The sequence below is a fragment of the Dicentrarchus labrax genome, unplaced genomic scaffold, assembly GCF_905237075.1.
Source record: "Dicentrarchus labrax unplaced genomic scaffold, dlabrax2021, whole genome shotgun sequence".
Classification (NCBI taxonomy): domain Eukaryota; kingdom Metazoa; phylum Chordata; class Actinopteri; family Moronidae; genus Dicentrarchus; species Dicentrarchus labrax.
In genome coordinates, this window is record NW_026136713.1 from 6,095,838 (window position 1) to 6,116,044 (window position 20,207).

The 20,207-nt window shown below is 40.7% G+C and overlaps 2 protein-coding genes across 3 annotated transcripts; one reads left to right on the forward strand and one right to left on the reverse strand.

Annotated features, from left to right (window-relative positions):
• The first annotated feature begins 17 nt into the window (after positions 1-17).
• Positions 18-11,895, forward strand: cstf2 (cleavage stimulation factor, 3' pre-RNA, subunit 2). Of its 2 annotated transcripts, XM_051419713.1 has the most exons (14): positions 18-143; positions 355-433; positions 635-804; positions 917-1,053; positions 2,802-2,921; positions 3,108-3,230; positions 3,841-3,976; positions 4,992-5,051; positions 8,139-8,238; positions 9,522-9,721; positions 10,217-10,341; positions 10,794-10,877; positions 11,324-11,461; positions 11,582-11,895. In XM_051419713.1, exons 1-13 carry the CDS (start codon positions 47-49, stop codon positions 11,447-11,449), a joined length of 1,557 nt encoding a protein of 518 aa, XP_051275673.1. In that variant the 5' UTR covers positions 18-46; the 3' UTR covers positions 11,450-11,461; positions 11,582-11,895. The 2 variants fall into 2 exon arrangements, with proteins under 2 accessions (XP_051275673.1, XP_051275674.1); XM_051419714.1 differs by lacking the exon at positions 4,992-5,051 and having other exon boundaries at positions 19-143.
• Positions 11,896-20,103, reverse strand: nox1 (NADPH oxidase 1). The gene is made up of 13 exons (XM_051419712.1): positions 19,969-20,103; positions 19,654-19,749; positions 19,448-19,558; positions 18,804-18,888; positions 17,889-18,034; positions 16,493-16,686; positions 16,263-16,389; positions 16,022-16,114; positions 15,682-15,923; positions 14,342-14,504; positions 13,961-14,107; positions 13,715-13,839; positions 11,896-13,194 (listed from the first exon to the last, which is right to left on the reverse strand). Exons 1-13 carry the CDS (start codon positions 20,011-20,013, stop codon positions 13,068-13,070), a joined length of 1,701 nt encoding a protein of 566 aa, XP_051275672.1. The 5' UTR covers positions 20,014-20,103; the 3' UTR covers positions 11,896-13,067.
• Positions 20,104-20,207: the final 104 nt, after the last annotated feature.

Consider the following 20,207-nt stretch of genomic DNA (forward strand, 5'->3'; position numbering starts at 1 on the left):
TCTCTCATTCTAACTTCCTGGTGTCGCATTCTTTTGTGTCCCCAAAATGGCGAACGTAGCTGCTGCTGCGGCCGCTGCTGCCGCCGCCGCCGCCGCCGCGAACAGAGACCCGGCCGTCGATCGCTCTCTACGGTCGGTGTTTGGTGAGTTCTGTTGCCGTCGTATTGCGGTTCGATCCATCAGGTGCGCGATGAGTCGATAAACTAGCGGCTAATCAATTAAAGCGTGCTCACATAGATAGCCGGCTACTGTTACTGTTAGCTAACCAACGAGGTAACAAACGCTAGCTTAAATGAAAAGTGAATTTCTTATTATTGTCGTACTAATGTTTCTTATATGTCGTCATTGTTTTAGTGGGGAATATTCCGTATGAAGCCACAGAGGAACAGCTGAAAGACATCTTTTCTGAAGTGGGACTTGTTGTCAGCTTCAGGTGAGTGGAAGAGGTTGTCTGTGCTTGTTGAGTTTAAATAAACTAGTGTTATAGCTCCTGACCCTCCTACATCCAGTCTGAGCTACTACACCCGTATGGTTTGTTTATGTTACTGTTACTGTGTTCACGTTGAAGATGATTTCAGTCAGTAGACAGGTGGATTATGGGACGTGATGATCACATGTGTCTCATTGTTTTCAGGTTAGTGTATGACAGGGAGACAGGGAAGCCAAAGGGATATGGCTTCTGTGAATATCAAGATCAGGAGACGGCCCTCAGTGCCATGAGGAACCTGAACGGGAGAGAGTTCAGTGGTCGGGCTCTCCGTGTGGACAATGCAGCCAGTGAGAAAAACAAGGAAGAGCTCAAAAGTAAGTGTTTGTTTGCTCTTGGCATTACATCTCATGTGCTGTATTTAAGTTGATTTGATTGAGAGATGCTTTTGGCAAAGCTACTATTCTCTGCTATTTCTGTCTTGCACAGGTTTGGGAACAGGAGCCCCGATTATTGAGTCTCCTTATGGAGACAGCATCCAGCCACAGGAAGCCCCAGAGTCCATCAGCAGAGCTGTGGCCAGTCTGCCACCAGAGCAGATGTTTGAACTCATGAAACAGATGAAGGTAGGCTGGTATACGGCCTCAGTTTTTTACCGGCTGCAGGTATTTCAGGTCCTTCTTTTGTGACATTCAGATTACCAAGTGTGTTACAGGTCTCCTTTCCATCCTGTATAGACATTTTAACACTTACTCTATCACCAGCATTCATTCATTATTCAAATGTGGTATAGAAACAAACTATATCCATACATATTAATGCTCCTTATAAGCAAAATGAGCTATCATGCCTGCTTGTAGATGCTGCAGAGAGCTCACTCAATAGATGCCTCTGTATTTTATATTTTATGGTGCTTTTTGTAAATAATTGAGATTCCAGTAGTTGACCCTTGACCCCTATAAATTTAGAAAGATTAGTGACATGGTTTGATTTGAATAAAACTTGAGTAAAAGTTTACTTGACAATCTTTATTTTAGTAAATACATATGTACTTAAAAGTTATTCATTGGTTATGAGGCTGTTGTAAGCCCGTAATTCCTGTCACCAAAAACCCCACAGGTGTCAGCGATTAATTGGATTACATTTCTGTAATGAGCACTTCAGAGCAATAATAAATTACATTTTGTTACTTTTTTCCTAGGCTTGCCTAAATTCTAAATTAAATAAACTACTAAATTCTACGTGTGTGTAGCTGTAATCCATCATTAATCTTTAATGCCATTTTGCACATCAAATTTCTGCTTGATTTTCAAATAGTCCTGTTTATTCTGAGAAAGAAAATGTGCACAATGTCCATATTTGAATATAGTGCGAGACTTCACACAGGCTTATTAATGTAAGGGGTACAGTTTTTTGGACTGAAAGGGTTAATGGGCAGTTATGATGCCTAATCTTGAGTGTTATGAATTCATCTCTGGAACTGGTGCATCAATGACATTTATGTATTATTCTGGTGAATTTATGCTTAGCTCATTGTGTAAAAGTATATTCTCCCCAAAATAGGGCAAAAGATATAGTGTCTCTGGCACAAATCACAGAATTTCACCATTTTAATGCGAGTTGGCTTCTGCTACTGGTCTTAAGGGCAGCCATAATAAAAGAAGGTCTTTCTGTCAAGGTTTAAAACCAAAAGGTGATTTAACATACTGACTGTTCTGGAGGTTTTTAAATATTACAAAGTACCAAATTAAAGAAACTAACATAAGGTAAAGGTATTTAATAAGGAGTCTAATAGAATAACGGTTTACCCCAGAAGCCATGTTCTCAGTCTGTATGTTTAATGCTGCTTACTCTCTTTACTCTCTTTAGTCTCCAAAAAAGATGGTGACAAATGTTGCTCTCAACTTGAATCACCTCCAGGATGACAAGTGTATGCAGATGCTCTTCCTTCCCTTTCATTAACAGAGACTGGGCTCTACAGTCTGTCTCTCTCAGCTCTGCCAGAGAAGCCTTATCTTTGCACATCTGGCAGTCTGCTTCATTAAGCTCAAAGAAACACCACACTGCAGACATTTTCCCCCGACTGGAGAAGTGTTTTGTTGCACCAAAGCTTGTGTCAGTAGGACAGCTCCATGTGCTGATCAGAGTGTCGAGTGTTTGGTCTCTGATCCTGATACCACAGATATCGTCACACGTCTCTTTGTTTAATGTTTTTGTGTTGATGCAGCCACTTTTGTTGGGTATGGACATGTATCTGAATCATAAGTGGGTAGCATAAATTACAAGGGCATGTCTAACCTGTCGGGAAGTAAAAGCACACAAAGCTTCTTTTTCATGCAGTCTATAATATCATGTTTCTGATGTCTTTCTCCAGCTGTGTGTGCAGAACAGTCCCCAGGAGGCGAGGAACATGCTGCTGCAGAACCCTCAGCTGGCCTATGCTCTGCTGCAGGCCCAAGTGGTCATGCGGATTGTCGACCCTGAGATAGCCTTGGTGAGAGATGCTGATTCAGAAGGAAGAGATTAGTCAGATCTTACCATATCTTATCTTTTATTTAAGGCAAGATCAAAAATAATAAGCGCAGCTCACTGTGACCTTGTCATTAGTCAAAGGAGCTGTAAGCTAGCCTGCACGTTGGAAGCAGTACAAGTTTTTGAGAGATGCTTTTTCCGTACACAGAAAATGCTCCATCGTCAAACTTCAGTCCCACCTCTGATTCCCAGCGGGCAGGGTGGAGGAGCGCCGCCGGTCAACCCTCCTCCTGCGCAGCCCAGTGTGCCAGTGTCTCAGCCGCAGCCTGTGGTAAGTAGAACGGCCTTTTACTCTCTAAAGTAATGGACACATTATACTTCTGTTGAACAAAATAGTCCCCCACTCCACTCTGGAAAAGGACAATGTCACCACTCTGATGCGGGTAATAAATAAATATTGATGAGAGCCGCTTTTGAAAGAAATGCTACTCACTGAAACCGGAAACATGAGCTTTAATTAGTTTGTTTTGCAGGCTCCAGTATAAGTGAATGGGAGATGGAGCGAATATTCTGTGGACAGAAGTGTAATGTGACCGTACTTTACACATGTTTGTATCGTACATTCAGTGTAGGAACAAAATATTGTGAAACTGGTTCATATCCCATCATGCACAGTCTGTCTCCTCTCTTTAATCTACGTTTCCCTGATCATGACTTAATGAAATGTAACCGTGGATATGAGTAAGTGAAAGGTTACAACTCAACCAACGTTGGTAAAAGGTTCTGTCCATCTTATGCCATCTGATGACAGACAGGATAGCTGGTTATTTAAGCTGGTTTTATAAGGTTAAGGCTCAGAATTGTTATATTCTGTAAAAATAAGACTAAGGTTTAGGTTAAATTATTTATGTTTTCTTATTTTTTTTTCTTCATATAATCAGCCTGGAATGCATGTCAATGGAGCCCCTCAAATGATGCAGCCCCCCAACTTGGGTGTCGTCCCTGGACCAATGCCTGTCGCAGGACCTGGCCCAGGACCTGGACCGGGACCAGGACCCGTACCAGTGGGACCTCCAGGTAATCATCAAACTGCATACATACTCGCATCAACAACTGAACCGGTTGTGGTCGCATCACCCTTATGTTATGTCCAAATATCGATTACTACGGCGATTGATTCTTAATGTGTGAGGTGTGACTGTTTCATTACACCCGTTCCTCGTGCACGATGAGCCCCAAACTGATCGCTTACCAGATCTTTATTTCACTCTTCAGTCAGCCAACACCTGGAACTATAATCTTCTGTAGGCTTACTGCAGTTGTTTCTGGCATATTATTGAATGTGTCACAGCCGCTCCCTGGTTTACTAATAAAATGTGCACAGTTTTTAAGGATTATAGACATATATATTATACTTGAATGTCGTTATTATTAATGTATGTACTAATTATTATTCAGGTGCCACACTCCAGCTACCAGACCAATATGTCTGTGTTCAACCCTAGTTTTGCACTGTTTCCTACGCACATTTTATTTTAGCAGATAACCATAACAGATTTGGCCAAACTTAAAAACAGTTGAAACAAAGCTACAGTCATGTGGCTTTATTAGTACAATGTAATGCAATGGCTTAAGCTATTGTTCAAGTTATTTTATCAGTTACATGTGTAGCCACAATCATACCTACAGCGCCACAATGACCTGCGACTCAGGTAAAATACAAAGAAAATATATTTTCTAACCAGAATGAATGCCTGTACCTCATTTTATGTCAAAGCTCTACACCTGTCATGGCTCACTGGGAACACTAGGTGTCACCAGAGCCTTGTAATTAGTTGATGTGCTTTATGAGCAGCAGGGCATAATCAACTTGACTCTTGAGGTTTTTTCCTAAAATCTATGTTCTCTGTCTGTTGAGCCTTCATGTTACACATTTTACTATTTTTAAGTTTCTAAATGTCCCTTTTCACCCCTCTGTGTCTGTGTGTGCATACAATAATGTCATGAGCATACTTTTAAATGCTCTTAAAGTGCTGCTTTGCTCTCTTGAGTCTTGTGTCTCCTGTTCTTCTTTACTTTAATGCTGGCTCAGGAAACCTTCAGCATTCTCCCACAGGATCGTCTGGGCAAGCTGCTATCGAGCGGCCTCAAGGTATCACTGTACTCCTTCAGTTCTCCAGTCAGATCATAGGACTGTTATGGAGAGGCCACTGACCAAATATACAGCACTTCTGGGATTTAGTCTTAGCTCTACAGTTCGTTACACTGCATGTCAAATCAAATACGAACCATTGTGTCTCCACACGTTCAGTACAGTACAGTAGTCACATAGCCTGTTTGTATAAAGATTATGATCTCCGAGCATTATCATAACTAAAGCAGGATGTGCCATGTGGAGGAAAGTGGTGACACTTCATGTCAACAGATACAGGTTTGGGCAGCTGCCTGGAATAAAAGTGTTAATGTGACTCAAAAAGCCAACATATTTTTTTGTGGATACTACAGTAAGCTACATGACCTTCAGTTTAACATAAAGTTAAACTGATTCAGCTCAGTTGAACATCTACAACAGAGTCAATGCACAATATACTGTACAAATTTAAATAAAATGCCAAAAAAAGAAAATAAAACAATAGTGTTATTAAATATGTGTAGGAGAGCCATCAAATGCAGAAACAACTGCTTTAAAATGCTAAAAATGCACATAAAGAATATAAAAGGATCAGGATTGGATCAGCAGCTACTCTGCAATAAGCTGCATATGCAGGACAATTTGTATCCAACGATGATGCTGAAATAATAAAAATAAATGTAGAAATATTGACAGAATATAAAGCAGTGATACATGGGAATTATTGTGTAATTCTTTTGTTGTCAGAACATTTTTCCTTTTTGTGGAAGGATGTAGAATACATACACACCAGTCACATCTGGATAAATATGTTGGTCAACTCTAATTGAAGTAATACAAATACATTTAAGGCCAGTTTGTGCAGACAATGCAGGCTTTCTGCCTCTGGCACTCTGCTAGTTGGTATGTGCGTTGAGAAGCTGTGAAGGTAAAAAAATGCTTTACAGGCCTCATCAGCTCAGCACACCAGTTTGTCCACTCTGGTTGTCTAGTTTATGGTGCGTGGGGGGATGTCTCAGCCTGACCCTTTAGTAAAACACAAACTTTGACATCCTGCATGGACTCATTTCTTTTGATAGAAGACAAATTGCATGAAATCCTCCCTGTCACTATTAAATTACTTCGACTGGTTACTTTGCTGTTTGTAGTTTGGGAAGGTTTGGAAGAGACTTGAGCTCTTATTGATCCAGACTGATGGATGCGGACCACAGGAGATCTCTTATCATTCAAGATGTAACATACTGAGGATGTTGAGGCCACATGTTGTAGATGTTGAATGTGGAGGCACGTTTTCCCCCCAAAAGGCTTAAGATAGCCACGGGTGTCACATTCTTCTCAATACCTTTTTGTGCTTTCAGACATCATGGCTTTCTGCACATTGCAAAATTGAACTGAGCCTTTTGTTAAGCAACTAATTAAAATGAGATGTACTATTTAAGAAAATGTAGCTTTCACAAACCTCCCAATGAATCGGTAGAAATTCACATGAAGGCATTTGGTTCAGACCTGGGATGGTTTTAATTTCAACAAGCAGATTTTGATTGTAAAGAGTTTCTCATATTTGACAATATGAAGTCTGTTATTCTGTCTCAGCTTTATCACTCTTAATGTCATGAGTTGCAGCTGTCAGCAGTTCGACTGTACAGCATGTGAGAGGTCGTTCCCGCCAGTAGAAGCAAAGGGGCTCCATGGCTTTATGTTTACTGCATAATGGCATGAAATCGCTGAGTTTGCTTTAAAGCTGCATGTTACTTCCAAGGAAAATCCAGCTTCTTGGCTTTTGCTATGCCCATGTTTGTGTTTGTCAGCATCAGTGGTCAAAAATCTGTCCAATTTCCTGCCTTTTCTCCACACTGTAGTTCCACTGACAGCAGGACTAACAGCAGTCCATCAGTTTCTTATAGCTGCTGCTTGTTTTTTATTTATTTATTTATTTTACCAGCTCTGGGCTCTCCTCCCAGTCAGCTGTTCTCAGTATAACAAAAATAACAAAAACAAAAACAAACAAAAAAATCCATAGTAAGTGACATTTAATGTTGAATTTTTTTTTTATCACAGCCCCTACCTTTACCTTAAATCTGTTAAGTCTGAAATCAAAATCAAATCCAATGGACCAACAAACAGGCTTTTGTTTTTAATTTTGAGTTAATATTTCCCTAATTTTAAATAAACGTTACATCTTGCTGACATGTTATATGAGCCACATTTAAACTACGTTAATTTTAATTAAAGTGAAGCTACATCAGGGAGTGTCCATTCGTTGTCATTTAACTGTAATATAGCATGAAGCAATCAAACAATGAGCCTTCTTGTGCATGAAAGCTGTCACATTCAGCCCATTACATGATGAAGCATTTTCACTAATTATTTAATAGCTGGAGCGACAGATTTGTTCGTCAGATGTGTTCCAGCCACTGTTTGTACATATCCAAGCCTGCCATGTTGAGCTTTATTCAGATACTGTGCCCTATTTACTCTGGCTAGTATCACTCTACTGTAGGTAGTCATCTGCGGTATGTATGCCATTAGACATGCAGTTAACATAACACTGACACACCCACTGCACTTCATCTTTTCTCTGCATGCCTCCCGTCGTCATGTTCTCATGGCCAAATAACACCAGAGTTACAAGATGCAAGTAGGAAAATATTCTCAAGTCAGGCCTTCTGTATCTGTGTTTGAATAGATGGTTTTTATGTGTTTTTAAACCTGTAATCTCTCTTAATGTTGATGGTAGACTGCAATGTTTATTCTTCCTGATCACACTATTAGTATTTCCCTGTGTGTTGTGAAATCAGACTGTGGCAGCTTGATATTGTCAGTGTGTACTTTTATTGTGTGCTTTATAAACCCCAAACAGCATTGGTTGTTTCCTGAGATATCTATTCTGAGCCAACACACCTATCTTTATGGGGGGGGTGTGTGTCTGTGTGTGTCTGTGTGTGTCGTGTGGTTTCCCTTACCTGGAATTTCTTCCCTATTTAGAGTTACAGCCTACATTTAGTGGATTAGTCATGAAACATTTCCTGGTCAATGAATAGAAAATTAAGAATAATGGTGTAGGATATAATTTCAAGGTGGTTGAATGTGTGATTTTTCTCCTCTCAGGACCAGGTGGTATCCCCCCCAGAGGCCTGCTGGGAGATGGTCCCAATGATCCCAGAGGAGGAACTCTGCTGAATGTCACTGGAGACGTCATAGACCCCAAGTAAGACGTTCCACCATATTGCCTTACCTTAATAATAAAACAGGACAGGTTGCATGTATTTAGTGGTAAGGAGTGTCAATTCAAGCCATTAAAGTTTTAATCCTTAAATTTCCTTACTGGCTGCACCCATGGTTACCACAGCAGCAACAGGTGTTGTTAAATACTGTACTGACACTTGTTGAGTAGGTTGTGAGAAATACAACCAATGAGAAACTCAGCCAAACAAACTCGGTCAATAATAATGTCTAGGTGCTATCGGATTTTTATTTAGTTTTTCCTCACAACAGCATGGCACAGTGAAGGAGTTGGTTAACTGCATCCTGTCACTCTAAGCTCTTTATCTAACAGCGTCACTCCCATGCAAAAATTAAAAGGGATCTGCTGGTGAAAAAATGCTAAAATTCACCGTTTTCTACAAGCGTTTTTGATGAACACATGCGGTGTTTCCTGTTACTGCTTCGCAGTAAAAGCCACACTATGTTTTGCCAGTTAAACAAATAATGTAAAGCCACAGCCGTAGGAAATGCTACCTTTGCATCAGCAGTGACTCAATATAGCCCTGATGCAGCGTTGGGAGAGTGAAAGGGCTTTTATCACCAGCCCTTTTTATACTGATGATCCCCCAGCAGTGGCGATCAACGGCGCCCCAGTGTGTGATTGTAGATGGCATGCCGGCGTTGCAGGAGCAAAAGAGGCTCAATGTAGGCGGACCCTATCCCAACAGTTGGGGAAACGACACAAGAGACCTTTTTACTTTGGTCTTGAAAAGCTGCAGCTTTTATTCACTGACAAACTGAAACGTACATTTACTGGCTGCTTACTTAACTTCACTGCTCTCCTTTTCCTCCTCGCATTCACTGTCACTAGCTGCTGCTCTTTCTCTTCAGCACACATGTCCCGTCCTGCTGGCTCACCCGTTTACATACTGTATGTCAGCTCTGTTACTACCTCCGCTGCCGGCTCAGAGGCCCACTCCCCCCAATTCTCTTTTCGTCCTCTTTTATACAGAGCAGCGAGGTGGAATAATAGTGCAACAACTCCCGCCATGAACAGGCTGTGGAAAGGGAGCTAATGAGATAATGTAACAAACATTAATACTGGATCACGTGCATGCATCGTTTCCTGTGCGTGTGATGACAGTGTTAGTGGCAGACTCCGCCACTAACATCGAAAACTACTATGTGATCAAACATTTTGAGAACTCTTGAGGATTTATAACTGAAAACTGTTATTTTGCCAGTTTCATTCTATAGATATTTAATTGCTTGTCTGTGTGTATTTAGTCGGGGTTACATGGGGGCTCCACCACCCCACCAAGCCCCTCCTGTACACATGGCCCAAATGGCAAGTGGACCCCCTCCGGACATGAGAGGACCTCCAATGGACATGAGAGGCCCACCTATGGGTGAACCACGAAACATGATGGGTGACCCCAGAGGGCCCCCGATGATGGAGCCACGGGGACCCCCGATGGAAACCAGAGGTAGCTGCTCTAATAATGCTCCGTAGTTTGAGAACCTGAACTTATTATAGTTTACATTTACGATTGTGTGCACATAGTTAACATTTTGTGCGTAACAGATCTCAGTTCAGTTTCAGTCCCAGCTGGCAAACAAACCAAATTCCACTGAACCAAACAAAAGTCTTTTGTCCTAGCAAGAGGTTTTTAGAGAATAAGAACAGTTGTTCGATAACAAGCACACTTTATTTTTTCATGTGGTTATACTTGATTAATACAATTTCAACTTCATTATATTCATTACCTCCTTAATCTAAGGTCATCCATGTGGCAATGTTTCTAGAAGCCAACAGGACTACAAACACCTTCTATTCATTTGTGGATTTTAATGTTAATGTTTTATTTAATGATTAACTTTATTTCACTTCACTTCATATTTGAACAGAACTTTACCCTCCAGTGATTCAGTCAGTACTCAGCAAAGTGTGAATGTTAAGTGTGGTTTTGTTTTGTTTGCAGGTCGCGACCCAAGGGCGATGGACGCTCGTGGTCCAGTGACGGGGCAGAGGGTTCCCATGGCCGCAGGGATGCCAGGCCCCGTTCCTCATAGCATGGGTCCTAACGCTCCTCCACCTGCGAGACCGGTAACGGCGGCATCTATCGTCTTTGTCTCTGTTGGCTGTTAAGAACCTATTTCAAAATACTTGAAAAACAAGCTGCCAGTTAGTTCTTCCTTAAAGGGCGCAGATTGGTCTGATAGCATTGTACCAGCTGCAAAGGCGTAGATTGAAGCCTGGCGAGAGGGATTCTTGAGCAAATTTGTGATCTTGAGAATCCAAATGCATAGGCTAATATTATTAAAATGACTTTCAATACTTCTTTTTCCTGTGTTTTTGTAGAATACATGAGAATCTAAATTTGATACGTCACAAGGAATTTGAATAAATACTGTTATAAATACAGAATAAATAACCTTTACTTCACATTACATTTAAAAACATTGTAAAACTGTGCGACTTGAGAAAAGGAAGATGGATTGGGTAATCAATAACCCCTATGATAAACAGTGAGACCTAACAGCATGTTTGTCCTGCAGGGTCCCGGTATTTCTGGTGTTCCTCCGTCGGGAGGAGGCTTCAGTCCGGGGCAGAGCCAGGTCTCCACACAGGACCAGGAGAAGGTGGGTGTCACTTAATGGATTACCCCGGTATTATAACTGACTGGATACTGTGAAGAGCCACTTTGAATGAGCTTTATAATAATATCTTAATATTTTAGGATTACTACGAGGGACGTGACATGCACATTATCTAACAAATACAACGGGTGTCAGCTGCTTGTTGAAGTGCCTCTGAGCAAAATGCTAAATCCTGTTTTTTGCATTCACTGATTGCAAGTCATTCTGAGTACGTGTGACCTGAGGACAAAAATCAGGGCTTGTGTAAATTGCAATTGTTTGACTTCAACAATAGCTGGTGATGTTTTCTCTTTTCCTTGTTACCAAAGAATATGAGTGAACATTAAGTAACACATCAAAGAAAGTACTCATTGTTTTTCACTTTAAATACAGAAAAGCACATTTAACCTTCTGTATGACAACTAAATGTAACACTTGTCCCCCTGTAGGCTGCCCTGATCATGCAGGTCCTGCAGCTGACCCCAGAACAGATCGCCATGTTGCCCCCGGAGCAGCGGCAGAGCATTCTCATCCTCAAAGAACAGATTCAGAAGACTGCAGGAGGGGCACCTTGATGGTCCGACTAGGTAAGATGAAATTTCTTTATTTCCTTCACATCACTAGTTTCCATCCCTGCAGGAAATGATTGCATCGTCATGGAACAACTCTATTTCTGACACATGATTATGTCTTCTTTCATTGTTCAGGACTCACAAACTGCTCCACCCCGTCTCCTTCAACTTGAACAGATCTGAAGACGTCTCATTAGTTTGGAATATTGTATAGTTTTTTTTAATCATATTGTCTGTTTTCTGTGTGAAAGATAAGCTCAGTGCTTTTGGATTAAAAGATAAGTGACAGTTTTGAGAGGATGATGGTGAATGCTGAACAGATAAAGTCCAGGGCTGGAGTTTCATGAGGTTTCATCCTTTTCCTTCAAAGCTGACTGTTTTCATGTGACTGGCTCTGGAAAATGTTTGTCTGGATGTTGTTTTGTCAATAAAATACAAAGAGACATTGATTGCCTTTATTCATTTATTCAAACGGAGTCTGGAATTGTTTACAAGAAAGTGGATGAAACACAACAAATTGCGAAGTAATTAAAGTCATTTCAATAACCATAAATCCTTCCATGTCTTGAGAGGATGATTAACCAGAGGCTACGTGACCAGTTGTCTTCCTCCTGGTTTACGTGTCTTATCACTCTGATAAGGAAATACTGGTGACGGTTATAATAAACGATTGTCTGGTTCCAAGAAATCTGTTTCCTTAATCAAGCTTAGAGGATAGAGTTACAATAATTTGTTCACACTTTAATTTTCAAACACACTTTTAGATTATAAAACAATTAGTTCAAGAACAGAATGACACTTATTTACAATTTAATTGATCATAGGCTTACTTTGATATAAACAAAATGAACTGATTGCAGCCTCTTGTATGATGACATGCTTCTTTTCTTTTCTCTTATGTAACAACAAACAAAATTTAAAACAACTGGCGGATTATTGGGTAATGGAAATAGTCGTTGGTTGCAGTGAGCGGCTGTATTAGTCACTTCTTAATTACGTAGAAGGACATTACAATTTTGTTCTGTGTTGATTCAAATGTTAATCTGTATTAAAGGTAGTTTTCACATGATAAACGATCAAGTGTACAGACGAAACACTCGAGGCCCTGACTTCTTCTGTAACAGTCAAACACTTCCTTATAATCTTGTTCAAGTCTCAGTAACAACGAGGCCAGAGAAGAAGCTTCAGAAGGTGTAACAAATGATACTAATTAAGACTCAAGTGAGTCAACGTGCACAATAACAGTATCAATGGTAACACCCGTTTTACCCTACTATTTCATATCACAATGTCTGCTTTAAAAAAGGTTTTATTGACTAGGATCATAATGGATTATGAGACTGATGATTGAAGGTTTCATCATGGATGAAAATATGTAAAGAAAATAAGTCAGGCCCTGAGTAGTGCAGATAAAATAACATGCCCTGCCTCTTTATAGGTGTGCAGTTTAGTCTAGTGTGCCAAAACACACACAACACACAGACACACACACACACGGGTAGTGTCATTTGTTGTCAGGCAGCTTTGTCATCATTACATTGTTCTAAAATAATCCAGGGTGAAAGAGATTCCCCACCACTAGTGCTTCAGTAAGCCCAAATGCTGCTGCTGTTGTTTTTACTCAGAAGTTCTCCTTGTTGAAGTAAAATTTGGTCTTCCGAGGATCCACGTCTGAGTATTTGACACATTTCTTCTCCAAGACTGTTCCCAGAGCTTCAGGACCGCATAAGAAGGTTCCCACCACAGACCTGAGGGCATTTACAAAAACAAGATGAGGTGTTAGATTTCAAAAAGTTAAAGTTTCAATGTGTTAATATTATTATTACTACATCTCCTGTGTTTTAATGGGAAGTGTTGTTTGTTCACCACGTTCACCATCTTAGTTTAGTGTGAAAGCATCCTAACATTTACTAATTAGCACAACACACAAAGCTGATGAGAACGTCATTAGTTTAGCAGATAAATACTGGACAAAAGCTAAACCGACCTGATAATGGAAATGGATAAAACGTTTTCAGATCAACAAAGATATTACAATTCATCTGAGCAGAACATGAATGTCTGACCTAAATTTATCGCCAATGTTGAGACATTTCACTCAACACCACAAATGTCAACCTGCTGGTGACGCTGGAGGAAAGTCTCGTCTTTTTCTCAGGGGACCATTAATGTCTGTATAAAATTTCATGCCAATCCTTTGAATAGAGATATTTCAGTCTGGACCAAAACACTTAATGCCACTTGTACGGCAAGAGGATTTTATCTTACGTTGGGTTCTCTTTGCGGACTTGTTCGAACTCCTTGTCCCAGGCGGGTCTGCCATAGTAGGTTTTCTGTTTGAGCCCAGTGACCACGTCTGTGTCCTCATCGGAGTGAACCCTCACGTGCGTGGCCTGTTACGAAAAATATGGGCGGAATGAAAGAGACAACGCAGCTGAGTTTAAGTCGAAATGACCTCACGCAGTTTATCTGGACTTTAGTCTGTGACATAAAAGGTCTGATTGACACACATACATGGCTTTGATCCCATTTGGTCAGATAGAGTTTGTAGGTGAGGAAATCCGCCATGCCTCTCTCCTCCATCTCTTTCTCCAGCACCTGCAGGAGGTCGGCAAACCACTCGAAGGCGTGTGTTTCACGGCAGAGCCAATAGAAGTATATCTGAAACAAGGAAGCAGATGCAGGCATGTTAAGCAATGATCCTCTTACAAAAGAGCTGGCCACGCTGCTTGTCATCCATGGGTGTATTGTTAAACCACACAGAGGTCTTTATTTAAAAGACAATAACAGCTCCTGTCTCGCATCAATCAAGTGCAGCAGTCTGTCTGAGTGGTGAAATACAGATAGACAGGTTTAAATGTCAGAAGCAGCCTGAGGGGGCGTTTGAGTTGTTACCTTTCTGGTGCGCAGTTTAGGGTTGGAGTCTTTGAACTTGTACCAGATGGATTTGAGAATGGAGGCGAAGGGAGTGACTCCAATACCGGCACCGACCAGCATGCTGACCTCATAGTCGAATACGTCCTCACTGGCTGTGCCAAAGGGTCCGTCCACACCCATTCTGAGGAAAAGCAATAAATCAATTGTGTTATTGTTGCAGACAAACTACAGCTAACAACCAAAACATAAAAAGTTGGTTATGTAGACACGCTTTATTCACACTACAGTGGCATCTGGACTCATGTTTGTGAAGCACTTCTTATATCCTCCTCAAAGTGGAGAGGTTTAACGAGAGGTGACAGAAGGGAGAGCAGCTGAGCTATGTCCAGTTTATGTCAAGTATGACGGACCACAGCCTTATAATGCTTGGAATCACTCATATGAAAGAAGGGTCTTACAAGCTCACATTTAGATGAGCATCAATAAACTGAAGTTCTCCTAGTTTCCTAATTGGGGGTTCAAAGTTGATTCTGGGAAAACAGCAGCTGAGAATAAAAAGTTATTTATCTAATGTTCATTTTTATAGGGACAAGTATGTGTGGACCAGTGCCACATACCACATCATACCACTAGTAGCCTAGTAGATACAAGCCCCTTGCTTGGGTGCAGCAAGGGGCTGCAGGTTGGAATCAAACCCAGGCCACTGCAGTAAGGACTTGGCCTTTATATATGAGACACAAGGTGACACATGGGCACCATATTGAACCTCAGCTTTTAAGACAACATTGAAGACCTTTAAGTGCTCAGAAAAAAATGGAAATACGAACATTCCAATACTATTCCATGACAACCAGGCGAACTCCATCTGCTGATGAGAATGATGTGATACAATCAAAAGCTTTGGAGGTTGTCTTTGTGCACTGGCATTCAACCTAATACGGTCCAGATTTGTAACACTGGTTTTAATTAGGTTTAATTATATTTTGAAGGAGGTATTAACACTAACAACTTGCTGTACTGTCATTTTGTGAATGCTGTATATACTGCTGAGTCAAAATTAAATCTGTGCTGGGTCCAATAATCTGTGTCTTAATTAAGAGCAGCTGTATATTAAACAAGGTTTCATGAAACAGCCGGGGGGACTTGATCATTACCCAGAAGTTTGGTTTTGGTTTTTAATAACCACACAGATGGTGGACTGGGTCATGTTGTTTTGTGACTACATTTCAAATATATTACATAGTTTTGTTTAGATTTATGTCTTTTTGTACGTATATTAATAAAATAATAAGGCAGCATGATGATAATGTGTTATGAAACAGCAAGAAATTAGATAAAATGAAAAGAGTAATGCTCACTTGGGTCCCTGTGCTCCTTCCGGTAGATGCTGCACGATGTCTATGAGTTTGTCGGTCCAGTCCCCGGCCGAGCGGATGTGGATGCTGAAGAAGTCCTCCTCGGGGGCGGAGGTCATGGTGAACGGGTGCCACTCCAGCTGGGAGATGGCTGGGCAGTTGAGGAAGACGTACTGACCCACCTCCATTTTGAAACCGTTCTTCACCAGCTGCAGCTCCAGCACCTTGGACGGCCGCATCACGATCTGAAAGAAAAGCAAACAGACTCAAGTCTTCAGTCACATAACCTGCAGAACAACTCTGAGGGCAAAGATAAATGAATAAATAAATAAATCAAACGTACCTTCCTGTATCTGACTGCCTGCATGTAACGAATGAAACGCAGCAGACGTTCACAAAGATACAGAATCATTGGTCCAATCACCCACATCCAGGTCTAAAAGATGGAAAAATACAGAAACTAAATGACACATCATTTATGCTTGTAGTATTTAAGTTGTAAAAGTTGTAAAGACAGAGGATGAACTGTAAGGAAGCCTCAACTTGTGCAGCTTTAGAGCGTTTTGAAATGAAAAAAGACGAACCTGTGGGAACCCTCCTGCAAACTGAGGGATGGGACACTCAGGAATCCGTCCCCACTCATCACTGCGGTCTTTACATAGGGTAAAGTTGTGTGGTGGATCTGTTTTCGTTTGACTCCTCACAATTCGCCTGCAGATGAACAAGTGAGACAGACAAGTGAAACCTGTTAACAATGACAACAACGTTCTATAAAAAACTAAAACTACATATATAGCTGAAATCTTTCCCTTACCCAGCTCCGTGAAAGACTAGACCAGCGAAGAAGATGACGAAGAGATGGTGGGTGTACCAGAAGACTTCAAAGTAGCTGCGTCTAATGACCTCCATGGAGGAGGTGATGATGAGGATGAGGGCCAGAGTGATGATGACCCCTGTGAGGCCAGCGATGGTGGTGAAGACAAAGTAGGTTGGAATCTGCTGCGGATCCTGAGACGAGAAGAAGAAGAGGAGAGTGGTAATGCAGACGTGTGCTTTTTGTTTACAAGAACAACAGGAAGAGGATGATGGAGAAGATAGAGTTGAGGACGTGAATTCTCTGCTTTGTTTTTCCTGTTTAGCCGGACATTGTGATTTTAAAGCTCATGACACTGATTAAAGAAATGCAAACAAACCGCTGACTTCACAATGGAGAGTGAGTGAAATGGAGACTTCTTGTATTGTTATGTTTAGAGTTGCAACACGTCTATCTGAATAAAATCTGGAGCCAGCAGTGGTTGAAGAAAAATGACAACAGATCTGGTTTTGTAAACTTCTCAAGTTGCACCAGAGTAGTACTACCTGTCATACCACTTATAAGAGCATTTTTTTTTTTACCACTTTCACAGCAGCTATTCTGATATCAAACAGTAGGGTAAACACAAGTGTTACTTATGATACTAATTAAGGTTCACATCCATTTAGTGTAGCACAGCCTTTCCAGTGAGCACAACATGAACAATAGCAGCACTCTGACTCTGTTTACCCTACTATTTCATGTCTAAATGGCTGCTGTGAAAAAGGTCTATAGCAAAACACTAGTATGGCAGTATGAATAAACAAACCAGTGAGTTTACTGCTAATAATGGGCTACACATACCATGTATGTACTGTCAGGGTAATGGTCCATTTGAGAGCATGGCAGACTGACCCAACGTCTCCAAACAATCCAACTGGTTAATAAAACTAATGACGTTCCCATCACCATCAGCTTTACTTTGTACCGACTACAATGATGAGCAAGGTACACATTATACCTGCTTTATATCAACATGTTACAATTGTCACTGTGATCATGTTAGCATTTAGCTCAAAACACTGCTGTACCTAGTTAAGCCTCACAGAACATCAAGTTAGCGTGCAGCTAAGTACAAGTAATAGTTACTTAAAGTAATCCCACTTCGGTAGACGTTCTACTTTAATTCAAATATATATAGTGAGATTTTTGTTTTCACTGATGTTGCCAAGTTAAAAATCTTTTTCAGACATAAAGTAAAAGTTTACTCAACTTGTAGATAACATAAGATCCTTCAACTTCAATGAAAACATGAAAAAACACAAAAGCAAAACTGGAGATCTGAAGGCATTCTGTATCTCCACATTTGTCTTATTTAATTATGGTATTTTCATTACGATTGGTTAATATAACTTACGATGTCTGTTTTGCGGATTGGGTTCAGGTAGGTGTTGTTTCCGCTGTCCTCCAGGTTGGACAGAGCAGTGCTGAGTTTATCATAAATTCCCTGTCTGCTGTTGTTGTACCACTCCACGTTCAACAAATGGGCAATCATGTGAACAGCTGTCAGGACACAGACAGGAGACACGTTACCACTGCTGCATTTTAGCCACTAGGTTAAAAAAAACAGCCTAGATTTAAAATATTTGTATCGCAGCACTTGAGGTGAATACTTCCTACTCCTTCAGTCAATATTTATTTTAGACTTTGTTTGCCTCAAACTCCCCTCACCAAAATTTAACCATGACCCCTTTTTAACATTTTGACCTGTATGTAGTGAGGAGGAAGTACGGTGGGAAGAGACAATCACAGTCTGTGTCACTGTGTGAAAAGAGAAGACTGAACAGATCTGTTTCGGTATGAAGTAAACACTCTTTCCATTTGTCCACATTTTAGTTTCCCTGCACCATCAGGAAGGACTGAAGGCCCTTTTACTCTTTACTCTCCTGTGTCAGTAAATGATCTGATAAACACTTGTTGTTTCAGGTCTGACAAGTTTGATCAATGTGGAAAATAGTAAACAATGCACTGAAACTGTTTACAAAATGCATATTGTGTAGTCAGGGAACTGACTATACAATATCTTTAAGTCTGACTGTGAATACGTTTGTTCGATGTCTCGTTTCTCTCTTTCTTTTCTGAAGAAAACTGAGGAGAAAAATTAAATGTCCCCCAAATCTATATAACACTGGTAAAATAAGGTGCACACACATTAACTCTAACCAAAACTTAAATGTCGTAAGCTATTTCTATCACTATAACTACAACTACTACTACTAACTTTCATCTTCCAACAAAGAAGAAAGACTGAAAAGAGAGAGCCGCTTTTCACCTGTCATCAGGCCGATCATGTATGCCACCAGCTTGTGGAAACTCAGATTTTTGTCCAATTGTTTCCTCATTGTTCTGCCGCAACACTGAAAAGATAAAGACAGAACAGAAGTCAAAAAAGACATAGAAACATCTTTCCATAGCCATTACTGAAGCCTACCGGTCTTGTGTCTATTAAGGGAGGTGAGGGCCAGGGTATTGTTATGTAAAACATATCACAACTATCCAGTTCTTGGTTGGATTTTCTGTCAGTTGATACTAATATTCCTCTTTGATTTAACAGTTTAATGAGCTGAAATAGCACAATATCACCCCCCAAACAATATTATAATAACTGTAAAATCCTTGGTGAATATTAGACTGGATTATATTAGATTACAATTTTTATATTATTATTAGATTATAACTTTTTAAAGCACCTTTAACACAGAGATGCAGCCCAAACATTAAATTAAACAACAATTAACCTTAATTAACTACTCAATAACAGTAATACAATTAGTACATAAGGGCCACGTTTCCTGGATATACAGCAGTCAGACTTGCTTCCTTATGACATGCATGGAAATACTTCACCTTTACAAAACGATGGCAGTGTATTCAGGGGACCTCGCCCTGCTGTGACAATCATCATCAAGAGCTTACCACGAAGGAGCCTCGGAGCAGAGACAGCAGGTTCCTGCACACCGGGAGGAGGATCAGCAGACAGTTGAAGTTGAGGACAGCTGCAGGAGCTCTGGCCCAGGCCAAGGCAGACTGAAATAAGAAATATCCCAGTATTTATGTGAGTCTGACTGTAATTAAAATTATATAAAAAAACAAAAATCGTAGCTTCTGTTGTCTTTGCTCACCCCTAAAAGATGGCGCGTGTAGAAAAACTGATCCCCCAAATCGTAGAAGAAGTAAAACCAGACGAAAAGGAAGATGTTGATGCCCATCCAGACCACCTGCAAACACAGCCGGGATCATGTTTCCATCACACAATTAATTTCGTTAATTGTTTTTCATAATTATAAATGTTTAAATCCTAATTAGTCTATTCGCCTTGAAGATCCAGGACACCTTTTTTGCGCACCAAGGATGTGCGTAAATCCTCACTCTTATTCCCTTCGGTCATCTTTTCGGTTTCAAATAATTCAATTCCCTAAGTGTAACCAATGACTCACCAGTATGAAGGATGTAAGTCCATGGTTGATAATCCAGTTGCCCATGTTGAGCACTTTATCTCGACTCTCAGCAGATTCCCAGCATCTTCAGCCTGCACTTTTTATTTTATACCCTCCTGTCCGGACTCCTCCCCCCTCCACCCTCCACAGGTGTACAGGTGATGACACAGTGAAATTGCGTTGTTGTGGGAGTTTTTAGAGGCAAGATTTCCTTCCTGGAGGCGAATGACCACATTCTT